This window comes from Haemaphysalis longicornis, unplaced genomic scaffold (genome assembly GCF_048455015.1).
Source record: "Haemaphysalis longicornis isolate Haplotype H1 unplaced genomic scaffold, Haemaphysalis longicornis Haplotype H1 scaffold_88, whole genome shotgun sequence".
In the NCBI taxonomy this organism is placed as follows: domain Eukaryota; kingdom Metazoa; phylum Arthropoda; class Arachnida; order Ixodida; family Ixodidae; genus Haemaphysalis; species Haemaphysalis longicornis.
Window position 1 is genome coordinate 465,495 of NW_027526456.1, and position 14,183 is coordinate 479,677.

The 14,183-nt window shown below is 46.4% G+C and overlaps 1 protein-coding gene across 2 annotated transcripts in view; it reads left to right on the forward strand.

Moving 5' to 3' along the window:
* The window catches only part of LOC144150981 (uncharacterized), a 32,054-nt gene that overhangs the window by 12,702 nt on the left and 5,169 nt on the right, over positions 1–14,183 (forward strand). The window contains exons 11-16 of one of the 2 annotated variants that reach the window (XM_077682282.1): positions 1,278–1,322; positions 1,494–1,575; positions 5,861–6,147; positions 7,718–7,787; positions 8,697–8,980; positions 12,879–12,938. In XM_077682282.1, the coding sequence (XP_077538408.1) occupies positions 1,278–1,322; positions 1,494–1,575; positions 5,861–6,147; positions 7,718–7,787; positions 8,697–8,980; positions 12,879–12,938 (828 nt within the window). Of the gene's footprint in view, positions 1–1,277; positions 1,323–1,493; positions 1,576–5,860; positions 6,148–7,717; positions 7,788–8,696; positions 8,981–11,751; positions 11,931–12,878; positions 12,939–14,183 lie in introns of those variants that run through there. The other variant, XM_077682283.1, reaches the window with a different exon arrangement.

Below are 14,183 nucleotides of genomic sequence, written 5' to 3' on the forward strand. Positions count from 1 at the left end.
ATACAGCAAATCTAATGTTGTTCAAGGTGATTGATATTAACTGTGAATGACATCTGGTTTGCCCGTGTGGGTATACATGGCAAAGTGAATATTATTTGATAATGATAGCAGTGATGGCTAGAAAGAAAGTTCCAGACTTCCAAGATAATGATGTAAATGCGTCTGTAATGTTGTTAAACCTTTCACATTTTAAAACAAAAGGAATTTGTTTTTGAAATGAAATAAGTGTAGCTCTGTTCTAGGCGACATTCACACCACAAGCTGAGACAAGCAAGTAAAAAAATCCATATCGGGGTAGCTTTGCAAACATGGCGAAGCTTTGCAAAGGTGTCGCGTCGTGAACATTTTTTTTTCTTTAAAAACAGCAGGAAGGGGGGGAGGGGGGGGGAATATCGATTTACTGGTAGGTTTTAGACGTGGGGCTTTACAGTTTGTTAGTAAACTTCTTTTTTTAGTGACAGAACACTGCCGTCGAGGCTTCTCCTCTTGCTTGGAAGCTGGTGCGGATTTGTTGTCCGAACCGATTTGATCACCAAATGCCATTCGCGTAAACGTCATTTAGTATTCTCGTGTTCCGCCGAACTAATGGCATAAACAGCTAGTAATGACATCGCTCTAAGTGTAATTAGATTTGCCGTGTGACAGGGGCATTACTGAGAATAAACCCTCAGAATAAGCACACGCTAACTGGCGAGTAGAAGAGCACGCGATAGAGGTAACGCCGCAAATGCTGAGCAGAGTGTTCTCAAAGGTCAAGCTGGCTGGCGCTGGGCAGTTTTCGTAAGGCTACGTGCTCAAGCGAGCTCGGTCTTTTTTCTTGTTTTTTTTTAATTCCCCAGGCAACGCCGTATGGCTTAACTAAAAACGCAAACAGCTCTGCTCTTGAAAACACCATGCACCGCCGTCTGCAGCAGCTGCAACAGCTACAGTAGTGGCGTGAAAGTTCATGCACGTGCAGTTGTGTCAGTGTTATTGTTTTCTTTGTGGGAGGCCTTTAGTGTATTTTTGTGGTTTTGTTAGAGGGTTGCCCACATCAGCCTCAGCTTCAATTCCCTGCAACAACGTGTATGGCATATCTGACGTTATCCTTAGTCATGCATTCTCGACATCTGTTTGTGAATAAAGCGTCGTTTGTTGCTGGACGAGCACAGAGGGTGCTGTAAAACACCAAACTCGTTTGATTGGAACATAGTTGTTCACTGGATACGTGGTTTTCTTTAGTTAAGGGACTTCCTCTGACTTTGTTACCCCATTGCTATACGGCTGTTTTGTTTCAGATTGCTCAAACAAGCCAGAAAGCGGCTACACCAGCCTCTAGTCAGGTAAAAAAAAGTGGCTCCTGTGATGTCGCTGCTAGCAAAGTGCCTCTACTTTGTCGGCCCAATCCTGCGTTCAGTGCTCTTGAACTGCTGTGCTTTGGAAGCGCAGTGCTTGATGCGCGTGCAAACCCTCGTCAGTCAGAAGGCAGCTCACGCACACCCTTTTTCCCCTAGGGCCCACCACGGATGTGCCTTCTTCTGTCGACTGCGAAGCACATGGCTTGCGCACCGATGAAGAAAGAGCACCGGCCTGTTGGTAAGCTGGAAAAGGCATGAAGAAGCCTTTGACGAGGAATACCAAACAAGATTAACGAAACATCGGCTGCAATTTTAGGCTCGCTTTTAGTTTTTGTACCTGATGACATGCGACGCCGGCAGCCCGAGCCCCTAAGGGTCTTCGCCCGTAGAAATGACTAAGTCCAGTTCATGACAAGTGGGTTAACACTGCATACAACGCCAATCTTTTGGTTGTCAGTTTGAACGAAAATGGGCCAAAAATGCAGTGCACAACACTCAAAACAGTTACGTTGTAGTGTACAATACTTATGTGTTGGTGTTTTATTAAACCCATATCTGAACTTTTCTTGCTTTACTTACCGAAGATATGGCAGGATTTGCTGGTACTAATTTGTTGAAATGCGAGGGTACGTAATGAGCTCTTGTTATTCTACCCGAATCCATTGTAAGTTGTAGCCCTGCTATGAGGTAATATGTGCTGTAGGTCTGATATTTTTTTCTTTTTTGAATTGATTAGCCGAGAACAAAGACGTTAAGTAATTTAACTCTTTCAGGGTCGAATTTGTTCCCGAAATGCGACCTCCCGGGGTCGATTTTTTTGTTGCTGATTTAAATTCTTCGGATGAATCTATTTCGAGAAAAGAGTATCGTAATTTTTTTAGGGTGACCATAAAGTGACAAAAAAATCGTTTTGTGTTGTTACATACATGTGGTTTAGTCATGAGTAACAAGAAAAATACTAAATAAAAATGAGAGAGTAACAGGCCGGCACCTCTTGAGTGGATCTAAATCAGATAGACATCAGTTTCGCGGGCGCAAAAAGCGGGAAGTGCCCGTAGGACGATACCGAAACCAGCCGCTGCTAGCACGGGTGCGCGCGGCCGGATGTGGTAGCGATAGACGGTGCACCGCCCATAAAATACAAAAAAAAAAGGGAGAAAAGAGCCTCATCAGCTTCGCAGGCGACCTTGGTCTGTGGCAGGCGCAAGAAGCGAGAGGCGGCCTGGTATTTGGTGGGCGATACCCAGCGCACCCCCTCGTTAGCGGATGTGCAAGCGATAGCCAGCGTGCCGCTGAAGTAAATCATAAAAAATAAAATAAAAAGAAGAGCCATTGGTGCGAGAAAAAAATTGACGTATTTCTGCAGTGTGGCAGCACATGCCAAGCAAGAGAAGTTTGCAAAAAAGGCTCGCTTTTTAAAGATACAAGCAATGCTGTACATGTACGTCATTGACCATTTTGAAAGTGTTTGCCGATGCCGTATGGACATATGACCTATAGACATGTCGGTCGTATGTCTGTACGGCATCCGTACGTCCGTACGGGCAGACCGATGCCGTACAGACATACATACGGACATAAGGGACATACGAACAATTGTTGTGGAGTCTGTGTCTACTGGCTCATATGTAAGCCAGCATTTTGTGTAGAGGAGTATCCAGAAGGAGTGTCTAAATAAATTGGTGGAAAGCATTTTAATTCGCACTAAACTTTGAAAGCTGGCGCCATGTAGTGTCCAAATATGACACTACTGGACGTATACCATGGCCTCCGCGATCGGCTGCCGGCGGCACGCCATTGCTCCGCTTGTCCCAATCGGCCGGAGAGAGCTCAAGTTGAAAAAGGGGCGCGGCCGCGTCTTTCGCCGCACCGTGACGCGCGTAGCTTACGGGCGCTTTCACTGTTGCGTGCGGGCGAAGGGGACCAAAACGCGGCCGTTGCAGCCTGTGTGCAACGTGTAATAAAAAAATTACTGAACACCAATGCAGGGGAAAGGTAGAAGCCATTGCTGATGCCTTTACGGACTAGCCATATAAATTTTGACGTGGACTAGGCCCGCTGTGAAGCATAAGTGAATTCACTGCACAGCAGTAATTTTTAGTTTTGTGGTCACGCATTATTCAAAAAGAAAAGGCCTGTTTTATTTCGGGAATGCTTATGTTTGTTATTTTAGTACCTGAAAGTAGTTTTTATACGGAGAAAGGGCGCAGTGCCTTGATTTCTTGTGTACTAACAATAATACTGTTCATTTTTATTTATATTCATGCAATAGACAAGCAACTAATATCAGTTTCCAGGGCTCACAGATGCCTTTAAATAGATGAGTACCTCAATCCAGTGTTGGGCAGGACACGGCATTCTGCAATGGCTGATGTTGCTTTGAAGTTCGTAACACTGAAACTCTGTCAATTTTTGTCTCTTGCGGCTCCAGGGAATTAACTGAAAATACGGCTGGGTCAAAAATGGAAAAATCCTTGTGCGCCATGTAGATAAATCGCCTTTTACTTCTATTACTCATCTCGATGATCTGTCTGTTATTGTGTAGAGAGGTTGTGTGCATGTTCCGTGCGTTCTGAGCAAGAATCAGATTATGGGAGTTCAATCTACGGAAATCTAAAGTAAACACGAAAACCGCAGCTATGTCGTTTCTTTTTTTATTTATTTATTTAAAAGATACTATTTTTGGAGACGTGGTGTACTTCAGCACCAGGAGTGTATTGTCCAAATGGCTATCAGTATTTGCCGCAATAAGCGGGGTAAACATGCTGGTGCTGTTTTGCTTCTTGTTCAGGAATGCATCGCCTGTGACATAGTCGAAGAATGAATTAGTTACCGTGCGTTCCAACATGAGTCCAATCTCAGTTATGTAGACACCACCTTCAGTGGATTTAAACCAATTAATTTCCTTTAGTGACCTTTTTTTATTATGCATCAAAGCAAAATATTGATATTTTTTTAGGGGGAGATACCAATATTGACATGCTTGCAGATACAAACGCACAAAGAGACTTCCTGTCTTATAAATCGACGTGGTCTGGGTAATGTAATAAAAATCTCTGCACGAATTACGATAGGTAGTTCTTCTACTTGAGGTGTTTATTACTGATATCCCAAACAACTTACTTGCGGCCGATGTTGTGTATACAGATATTGGCGATCACTTTGAGGTAATACTGAAAAAATAGTTACCCTTAATAAAATGTCAAGCCAACAAATTATGCGCAGAATACAACCCCAGCGAATCTAGAAATTCGGAAACATTCTGAACGGCGGTGTGAAACACATCATGGAAAACCATGACATTTTCACCCACAGCAAATAATTTGGTAGTGAGATTGCAGTAGGTACTTGAGACACCTAGGCATACTAAAACGAAATGCAAAAAAAATATTATTGGTTCATGCCCGTTGATGCCGAACGTAGATCTTGTGACTGTGTTAGTCGCCTGTCTATGAACAATACATGAGAGGTTATCGGTATTACGCTGTTTTCGCACGCACGCACGTGCACACACATACACACACACGTGCGCACAATAAATACCCAGAGCTTTCAAAACAACTTAAAAGGCATAAAAAAGCATATTTTCGCACCGTCATATTGCGCGAAAATGCTGTAACAGCAGAAAAGAATTGAGAACGCTGGCATTTACTGACAGAATCTTGGGCTGTGACATTCAGTAAAAAAAAAAGCACTATAGCTGCAGGCAAAGGCAGTCGTGGCTGTTAAACAATGTACGTTAAACAATTTTGTACTCATAGAAACGAATCTAAACACATCGACCACGTACTGAGAGTTTTTCTGGCGTGAAAACGCGACAACGGAGGCGGATTTACAACTCAAAGCGCAGGCAGCATCGGCCAGACGAGAGTCTCTTCAGCCTTAGGCTAAGCCGTCACCTCGTGGTTTGAACAGGAGTTAACAAAATTACACCTCTCTGCTTGGCTCCGCGCCAAATGGGGCGGCCAGATGGGGCGGCCGGAGCTATGGTGAGCCACCGGCAGCGGATCGCGGAGGCCACGTGTATACAAACAAGTCCCTCGGCCTCAATGCCTAATTCAAAAACGACATAAAAGAATTGGAAAGACTGCATTTTATTATTGTCTTAGATGGGAACAATTTTTAAATGTCTCTTTTCATCTCTTGTAGAGTTAAAAGTACGTTGCTGCACCGTCCATTGTCATGGTTGGCAGCATTTATTTTGGCAGCATACATAAAGCTGGTAGGTGTAAAAATTTCGCTTCCAAACATTATCAAGAAAACCGCTCCGGTTCAAAGTGTTTCAAGTGATGCCCTTTCATCTGGAATAGAGAAGAGCATGTACTCCAAAAAAATTAGTTGCCTGTAGTCATTTATAGCCATTTTTTTTTCTGCCGTGCCAATCAATGTAATGAGTCAGACCATTCTCTGGCTTGCACTACGTGGTAATGTCGCGACACTGGTGCGATTTCAGTCCGTGCCTGTGTCCCGTTGTAGCTTGCACCTATTTCTTGCCAGCGTTGTTTCGTGCTTTGTGTCGACAGAAAGGACTGTCCCATGCTGCGTTGTCGGCTGTGAAGCGGTCGACCGGCGTAACGTAAAGGTGCGACACGCCCTGCCAAGAAAGCCGACCCTGCGAGCTGCCTGGCTGCAACTGATTGGATGCGCGGAATCATCGCTGGCTGGTGGTGATGCTCGTGTTTGCGGGAGGCACTTTGCACCTGATGCGTACACCTACGACGCAGCATTGGTGAAGAGACTAGGCATGGGATTCCCAAAGCCTCGCCTGAAGGCAAACTCCCTGCCGACACTGTTTCTTCCCGAACAAGAGGTCAGTGTGCTTGCACGGACAAACGCACGTTCCTGTAACTTACAGGCCACCGTTCTGCTGGGATTGAAATCTTGTCATGCATGAACAGTAAAAGAGTTGGCCTGGGCCATGGTGGCCGGCGTGCGAGAGGCCACTCCAGGGCGTTGTGGTACTGTCCTCTTTTTTGTGTGGTCACAACCATGTGGTTCATGGTCACAACCAGACTGCATTTTATGATTCGTAGATGTAGCAATGCTAATCGCTGGCAGTATGCGCAGTGAATTTGTTGTAGTGTGTATTGCGGGGTGCTTGCGACTTCACTTTCGCCTGCTGTCGTGGAATAGGACCACAGCAGGTGCAGAGGCGAGCTGTGGAAAAGTGCGTTAAGCAACATGAATTTTGTTGGCAGGCCGATTACATTTGCATGCATGCATGCATGAGGGTAGGGCACTTCGAAAGTTACCCGCCGCGGTGGCTCAGTGGCTAAGGCGTTGCGCAGCTGAGCACGAGGTCGCGGGTTCGATTCCCGGCCGCGGCGGCCGCTTTTCTGATGGAGGGGAAAAGCAAAAACGCCCGTGTGTGCGAGATTTCGGCGCACGATAAAGATCCCCAGGTGGTCAAAATTAATCCGGAGCCCTCCACTACGGCGCGCCTCATCGCCTGCGTTGCGTCGGCGCGTTACACCCTACAATCAATCAATGACTCCGAAAGATTTATTAGCTGCACAGTTAAATGCTACATGTTACAGCGAGTAATACAATATTGGAAAAAAATAATGAATTTGTCTAATTACATTGCTTTGCAAAGTTTGGTTCCAAAACAAGTTTTTGTTTTTTTTTTAACACAAGAGAAGTTGAATTGTGAGGAATTTTTGCTTTTTTTTTTTTTTCTCCCCCCCTTGGGGCATCGAAAAACGTGAACATCCCACTCTCTTCCTCGACCGTGCAGGCAAAGGCAGTGTCTGCAAATTTAAATGAATATTATAGGTTTCCTTTAGTGTAATGCTTGCTTGAAAGGCATGTATCTGGGAAAGCTGTTTGCCAGGTGACAGCGGAACTACAATCAACCCTCCTCCTTATAATGAAGTAAATGGTACGGCAAAATAATTCAGTATAACCAGTAATTCGACAGACGCTCCCTAAAAGTTGAATAAATAGGGTCAAATTAGCCATGATGACTCAGCAGAAGTGCTAAGTTCAGGAAGATTATTTTCGGGAACATTACTATTGCAAACGATTTGGAGTCTCCTTCCACTTTTTTGCCAAAACTTTCTTGCCTTCCACTTCTTCGATTCTGTGCATGTTTTTGCAGAGCCCGGTTATGAAGGGGCAAAAAGGGAGTCTTTAGCCCAGTCACGATAAGGCGAAAGTACTTGTTGCTTGGCACGAAAGGTGCAGATTGCAGAAAGAAAAGGGCAGCACAAATGTAATTTTCCAAATGCCACACTTCCCCCTCCTCTACTTGGTAGGCCAATCCCACATTGAGTTCCCCTGGACTGCTATGCTTTAAAGAAGCACAGTGCCCAGAGCGCACGCTAACTGCGAGAGTTCTGTCAGTTGGAGGGGAGCTGACGAACACTTTTTTTTTCTAGGGTGAAGTACAGGCAAGCCTTTCATCAACGAAGGAAGCTGCTTGCTCGCAGATGACAGAAGAGTCTATGGGTAAGCTGGAAAGGCATGGACAAGCTTCTGGCTGGGGGTAGCGAATTTAACTGAGCACAGTTGGGGCTGTCTTTACTCAGCTTGCTCACAGAAATGGAATGGATGGTGGGGAGCATTTAAGCAGTGGCGTATGATTCAATTGAATTAGGGTCGAAGCCCCCTAGGGGTTGGGGATGTTGGCGTCTCCTGTCGTCATTGTAATCGTTGTCTCGTGTAGTCACGGAACTAAAACACCGGGAAACTCGCTTACGCTTCGCGCTGGAACGTAGTGTGTACTAAAAAAACACTGGGACATTCGTTTACACCTTGTGGGAGAGAGAGCTTCGTGCTTCAAAGACACGAGACTTTTACAGCAAAGCTGTATACCTGTACCCCACAATGGTTTCGTCTCCGTTAGCAAAAACGCCAAGGCGCCAAAAATTATGCTTCTACACTGCATGCTTTGCCCCTCCCCAGGTTTCACGTTAGTGGAGATGGCCAGGATTTTTTTTATTTCGCTTGTACATGCAGCATGTCTTGTCTGCCTCAAAGCTCTCAACAAAGACGGTATGCATTTTGTTCATAAGGCATTTGTTCATGTTGCAACAATGCCCGTAAGAAATCAGTTGTCAACGCATCTGGATGACATGTCTCACTAGGTGGTGCAGGCCGTTCTCTGACTTGTTTTTTCCTTTCGAATTTATCAGCAAAAAAATAGGCGTTACGTAATTTAAAGAAGTCTCTCAGCCGATGAAGCTTCCACAATGGTGTACATCTATTTTCTTGCTGTGCCGATCAATGTAATGGGGGAAGCCATTCTCTGACGTGTGGCTGCGTGGCGATGTCACGGCAATGGTGCCATTTTAGTCGGTGCTTTTTCCTAGTGGTAGCTTCCAAGCCTTTCTTGACAGCGTTGCTTTGTGTCGACAGGAGTGGCCTACAAATGCTGTGTCGTCGGGTGCGAAGCGGCCTACTGGCACGACGTGAAAGTGTGGCATGCCCTGCCCCAAAGGCTGAGCGTGCGAGCTGCCTGGCTGACACTGATCGGATGCTCGGAGTCGTCTGTGTGTGAAAACGCTCGCGTTTGCGGCCAGCACTTTGCGCCCAGTGCGTACAAGCACAACCCGTCGTTGGTGGAGGGCACGGGCACGGGCTTCGCAAAGCATCACCTGAAGTGGAACGCCTTGCCGACCCTATTCCTGCCCAAAAGAGAGGTAAGCAAAGGACTTTTTAGAAATGGCGTTGTAACTGAGCGAGTGAACACAGAAAGAAAGTGGTGGAGGAAAGTGTGGCAAAAGTGTGAGGTGGGAGGGCAGTATGCTGAGCCCGCAACACTAGACACTCATGAGAGCGTGTGGTGAAAGTGGGAGGGGGAGGAAGGCGCGCACTGCTGCTATGGCATCCTCTCTCACTGCCTCCCCCTCACACTTTTGCCAGTCACTCCTCCTGCGTTCGTTGCTCATCTGAACTGCGTGCCATTTGTGCGGGAGGTTCAAACACGGTTTTCAAAAACATGCTTGGCGGCAGCCAAACGCTGCGAGATAATTGCAGGGTAGTGCCTGCCGCCGTGTGTCCCCTGATCACGCGATCACTTCCCGAGACGCAGCAGATATGTGCCGTGGCCGAGAAGACTGCAGTTCATGCTGTGCACACACACAAACTTTGCATTAGGGATTATAGTAATCGTCAGTGCTTTCTTTCTCCCTTTTCTCTTTTCTTTTGTGAGGGAGGAAGCTGGTAGAATAAATAACTTCCCGAGGCCCTTGGGTCGGCTTACGTGCTTGGAAGGCGAAAGCCTGATAATACTTATTAACAATTTATTTACTGCTACATTTATTTGCATCTTTTATTTTCCTTTTTTTCTTTTTTCTGGCATGAGTTACCTTTGGCAGCTTCTTTTCTGCTACACAATGTTTGTGTTTCCTTGCTTTCGCTTCTTCGTCTGGTAGCAGGAAATAATTCGGCGAGCCGACTGGCGCACGGCGCAGCTTCCCTTAAAAAATAAGGGTTCTCTGGGGCTGGTGCGCCGTCACGCAAGTAAAATAGGTGCGAGGCATGTGCTGTCTTGCAACTTTTACCGTAAAATCCCGAGCAAGCGCCCCTACCCGGACAAGCGCCCCCCCTCCATTCTCGATTGATTTGAAATTTGCGCCAAATCCCGAGCAAGCGCCCCCTGCCTTTTTTTAACCTTGTCCGGCGCTTCACCCATTTTCACAAAACCTCTTACCTAGTTGTTCAGTATTTTCTTTTCTTTTTTTGCTAAATATTTGCATGTTAAATTATAGAATGATGCAATTTTTTGGAAAAATAAACTGTTTGGGCTTACGTATGTCACGTGCAGTATCCCTTCCCCATGCGTAGCCAGCACACGGCCGAAGCCGAAGCTGGCGGAAACGTGAGCCAGCCGGAGCCAGCATAGCTGCTGACAGTCGCCATTTGCCATTATCGAAAAACGTGTGGACCGTCCCACGTGTGCGAGACGTAAGCGAGAAGGATGCATTCGTACACAGTGAAAAAAAAGGTTGAGGTTGTAGAATGGCATCGACAAACCGGCAGAAACGTGCACGCAACTATTTGCGTCCATATTGCGTCCATATTGAGTTCCGGTCCGCTACTGTAAAAACTTTCGCGGGATAGGTATTGGGGGAGGGGGGGACGCTAGCTCGGGATAATACGCCGCCATTTTGAATTTCGGTCGACGACCGAGCAAGGGCCCCCCTCAAAAATTCCTCAAATTATCTGTTACCACAGGGGGGGCGCTTGCTCGGGATTTTACGGTATGTTTCCGAATCATTGTCTTGTGAATTTTGTGAAGCAGGTGCATCACCTCCTTAAAGCTCCAAATTTTTGGTCAATCCCCCAAGTGCTAATCCCCCAAGAAAGTAACGACAACAACAACTGTTTTTTTTTTTGTTGCTGGTGGCACGTAATAAGCCTGACCTTGGTTTCAAATCCTGTCGGATCACGCAATTTTTATTTGTGTACAGCGGCGCCATTTTCTTGTCCGGACAACGGCATTTTTTTCTTGTTTCTTTTTGCGGAGAGGGGCACTTCAGACTTTTGCCTTAGGAATATTATCATCACCGTTATTATGACGAGAATTAGTGGACGGATGTAGTTTTTAATTCTGGTTGTAATCGCAAATTCTGCATTTTTCGAACTCGTTCAAATTTCTCAATTTAGTTTTGTGACCGCTTTTGTTAGCACTAAATTGTGACATTGACGAAGCTGAACATGATACTACCATTGAACTGGGCACAAGTCAAGGATTGCGCTAAGACATTATCTTTCCATCTTTGTTGGAACAAAAGTTGTATTTACTTGAGTTTCAGGCTTGGAAGTGGACACCAAAAAGAAAACTGCCTTTTGTGTTTCAAGAAGCCTGCGATTCAAATGATCATAACTTCTGCTCCAACAGAGAAAGGTGGTGTCAGTCCAATCGCAATCCGTGATGTGTGTGCCCAGTTCACTGGTGTCACGTTCAGTTTCGTCAATGTCATTTTTTTCAGTGTCAGTGTCGGAATCTTGTAATTTTGTGTCAGCTTACAAAATAAGAAGATTCTGAATTAGAATTAGAAGATTCTGAGTAAATTCCAGAATAGTAGTTGTTTTACACAAAAACAGAATTTCTTTCTATTGTCAAAAGGAAAAACTACATATGTCCCCCAATTTTCGTCATCACTTTGGCTACACAGAGTGTAGTAAACGTATGGTGGGGGGCAGTGCATTCAGTGCTGTAGTAATAGCTGGTGTAAGACATTGTTCCACTTTTCTTGCGGTGTCATCCACTGTGGAGGACAGGGCTCTGGGATCGTGGGTTGAAAGGGGCTGAGGGGATAGGACAAAATCTCTGCTGTTTTGACTGTAGGTAGCTGTAATTTTGAAGTTTATTTGCGCGTTCACGAAGTCAGTGCATGAGAAAAATGGCTGTGCTCGCTTAGAGGTGCCAACCAGTTTGTCTCCTTGTGTATTACTGTGAATGCAGGTCTCTCACCAGGAGAGCGAAAGGCCGGCTGGTGTTTTTATTCAAGCGTCTAGCTCTCAGCTGAGCAGTGGTGGCGGGTACTCGCCCTTTTTGTTTGGGGTGAAGCCCCTTAGAAGCTGGGGCGGTTGGCGTCTCGTGTTGTCGTTGTAATCATCGTCCCATGTGGTCACAGTACTCAAACACCGGAAAACTTGTTTACGCCTCACGCTGCAGAGCTTAAAAGACAAGAGACTTTTACAGGAAAGCTGTATACCTCCACCCCCAAACGGTTTCATCTCCGTTGGCCAGAATGCCAATGCGCCAAGAATACACTTATGCGCTGCATGCTGGCCCGCGATTCTTTTCATTGTACCAGACATTCTGGCAGGGTCCCATGCGTCGTGCACGGTTGTCAACCTTTCTATTACCTTTGCGGACTTTGCAAATGGTGGCTTAATACCAGCGTTTTTGTGTTCTCCTTGAAAATGAGGACTAGAAAGCGGCGGGTAATTCGTGATTACGAAACACGTTGGTTGCACTGTTCAATAGCGCATCCGAACTGACTTTCAGCAGCAACGCGAAGTGCACTCGGGCAGGCTTAGCACTAACTTTGATTGGCTGTGCTCATTTCGTGCGGGAAGGGATTTGACGGGGCAGTTGAAATACGATAGCACATAGGCAGTGCAAATTAACTGAAGGTGTCGCCATCGACAAAGCCCATGATGTAAGGGCAATGCGTATTTATATTTATTCGATCATAAGGCGGTCACGATCATAAGGCGAGGGTGCAGTTGGGAGAGTAAAAAAAATCGCCTGTGTACTGAGCTTCGAATATAAGGCGGGGTGGTATGACTTTGAGACTACGCATTTTGGAAAAAAAAACCTCGCCTTATATTCGAATAAATACGATACTTCTCCTCAACGCAAGTGCATGAGAGAGCTGTCCGAAGGCAGCAAAAATTTCTTCTCCGAAACGCGTGAACGTGCAGCACGACGGCAGCGGTAATAGAAACAAGCAAAAGAAAACTGTCACGAACTTCGCAGCAATAGTACTGTGATGTTCCCGCTGTTTGTAAAAATATTCATGCTTCACAAACTTCGCCATCGTAGGAAAACATTGCTGTTTACTTTGCTATATTGCTTTGCAGGTGCAAGCGATGCAGGGGGCTGGAGCAAGCAAGGGTGCGGCAACACCATCCACTGATGAGGTAAGAGTGGCTCCTGTGACTCTGTTCATCGCCCCCTCTATGAACAACTTCGGGCACCTTTGATCATAGAGTTTCATACAGTAACAACTAAAGAGGAATCTGGCGCTGCGATCGTACGCCTCAATGGGCGTGATGCATGGAGGAAGAAAATTCCTCCATGGCGTGATGGGTAGTTCTGGATTCGGATTGGCGCTCAATGGCCTGCGGAAGATGCTATCGATTGCAGGCAGTTTCGTTTTCGTTATGGATTTACATGAACGCATTTGCCTACACGAGATGTTGGGAGAAGCGATCAAAAATACGTTTCTCCTTGAACTGCATGCCTCATGTGCACTGACGCCGCCCTGAGTGGAATGTTTTTATAACCAGAGTTGCAAATTGGGTGGGTTATCAATTCATTGCCTCACAGCGAGTACGAAAACACAAATGACGGCGCCCTGTGCGGTGAAGTTGTCTGCGAATTAGGAGTTGCGGCACTGCTCATTCCGCAGAGCAATGCTGACGATGGTTGCGAATCGCTTGGAACAGCCACACCTTTCGTGCGAACGCCGGCTCCTACGGCTGACAGGAACGCAGCTTGATGAATGTCACTAATTCAGGCAAGAACAACTTCTCCAAAGGTAATCGGTTTCTTTTTTTTTTATGAGCACAAAACGCCAACAGGACGTGCGACCCTAAGAAGATTGCACTATAAAACGCCGCCAATACAAGACCACAAGGTTAGGATTCCCCTACTTATTCGACAGAACATCAGGGTAAGGCCACTACCACGCCACATGCACCCAATTTACAATCAAGCTCGCAGAATCGCACGAGCCAGGGCCATGGACATAAAGTATGGGCGAAATCCGACCACAAGGTACACTGACGCGTCTCCTTATCTGCAGCGACCAGCGCACGCGGTATGCGTCACCAATTCAACAGGGCAAGAAGTGACCTGCCTCACCGTCCGTACAACGCAGACGGAAAGCGCAGAGGAAGTGGCTATTGCTCTGGCCGCAACGACTAGCGAGGACGCAATCACAGTGCTTACGGATTCGCAAGCAGCGTGCCGCAGCTATCTACGGGGACACATCTCCAAAACAGCCCTCCGCATCCTCGAAACCAAGGGTCAGCTACCTGAAATAGAAATCGTCTGGGTACCCGGACACACATCCCTCGCTGGTAATGAGGCAGCCCATGCCGCTGCCCGCGCGCACGTACACCGGGCCATTATCTACGAGGGACAAACATCGCCTGCCGCTC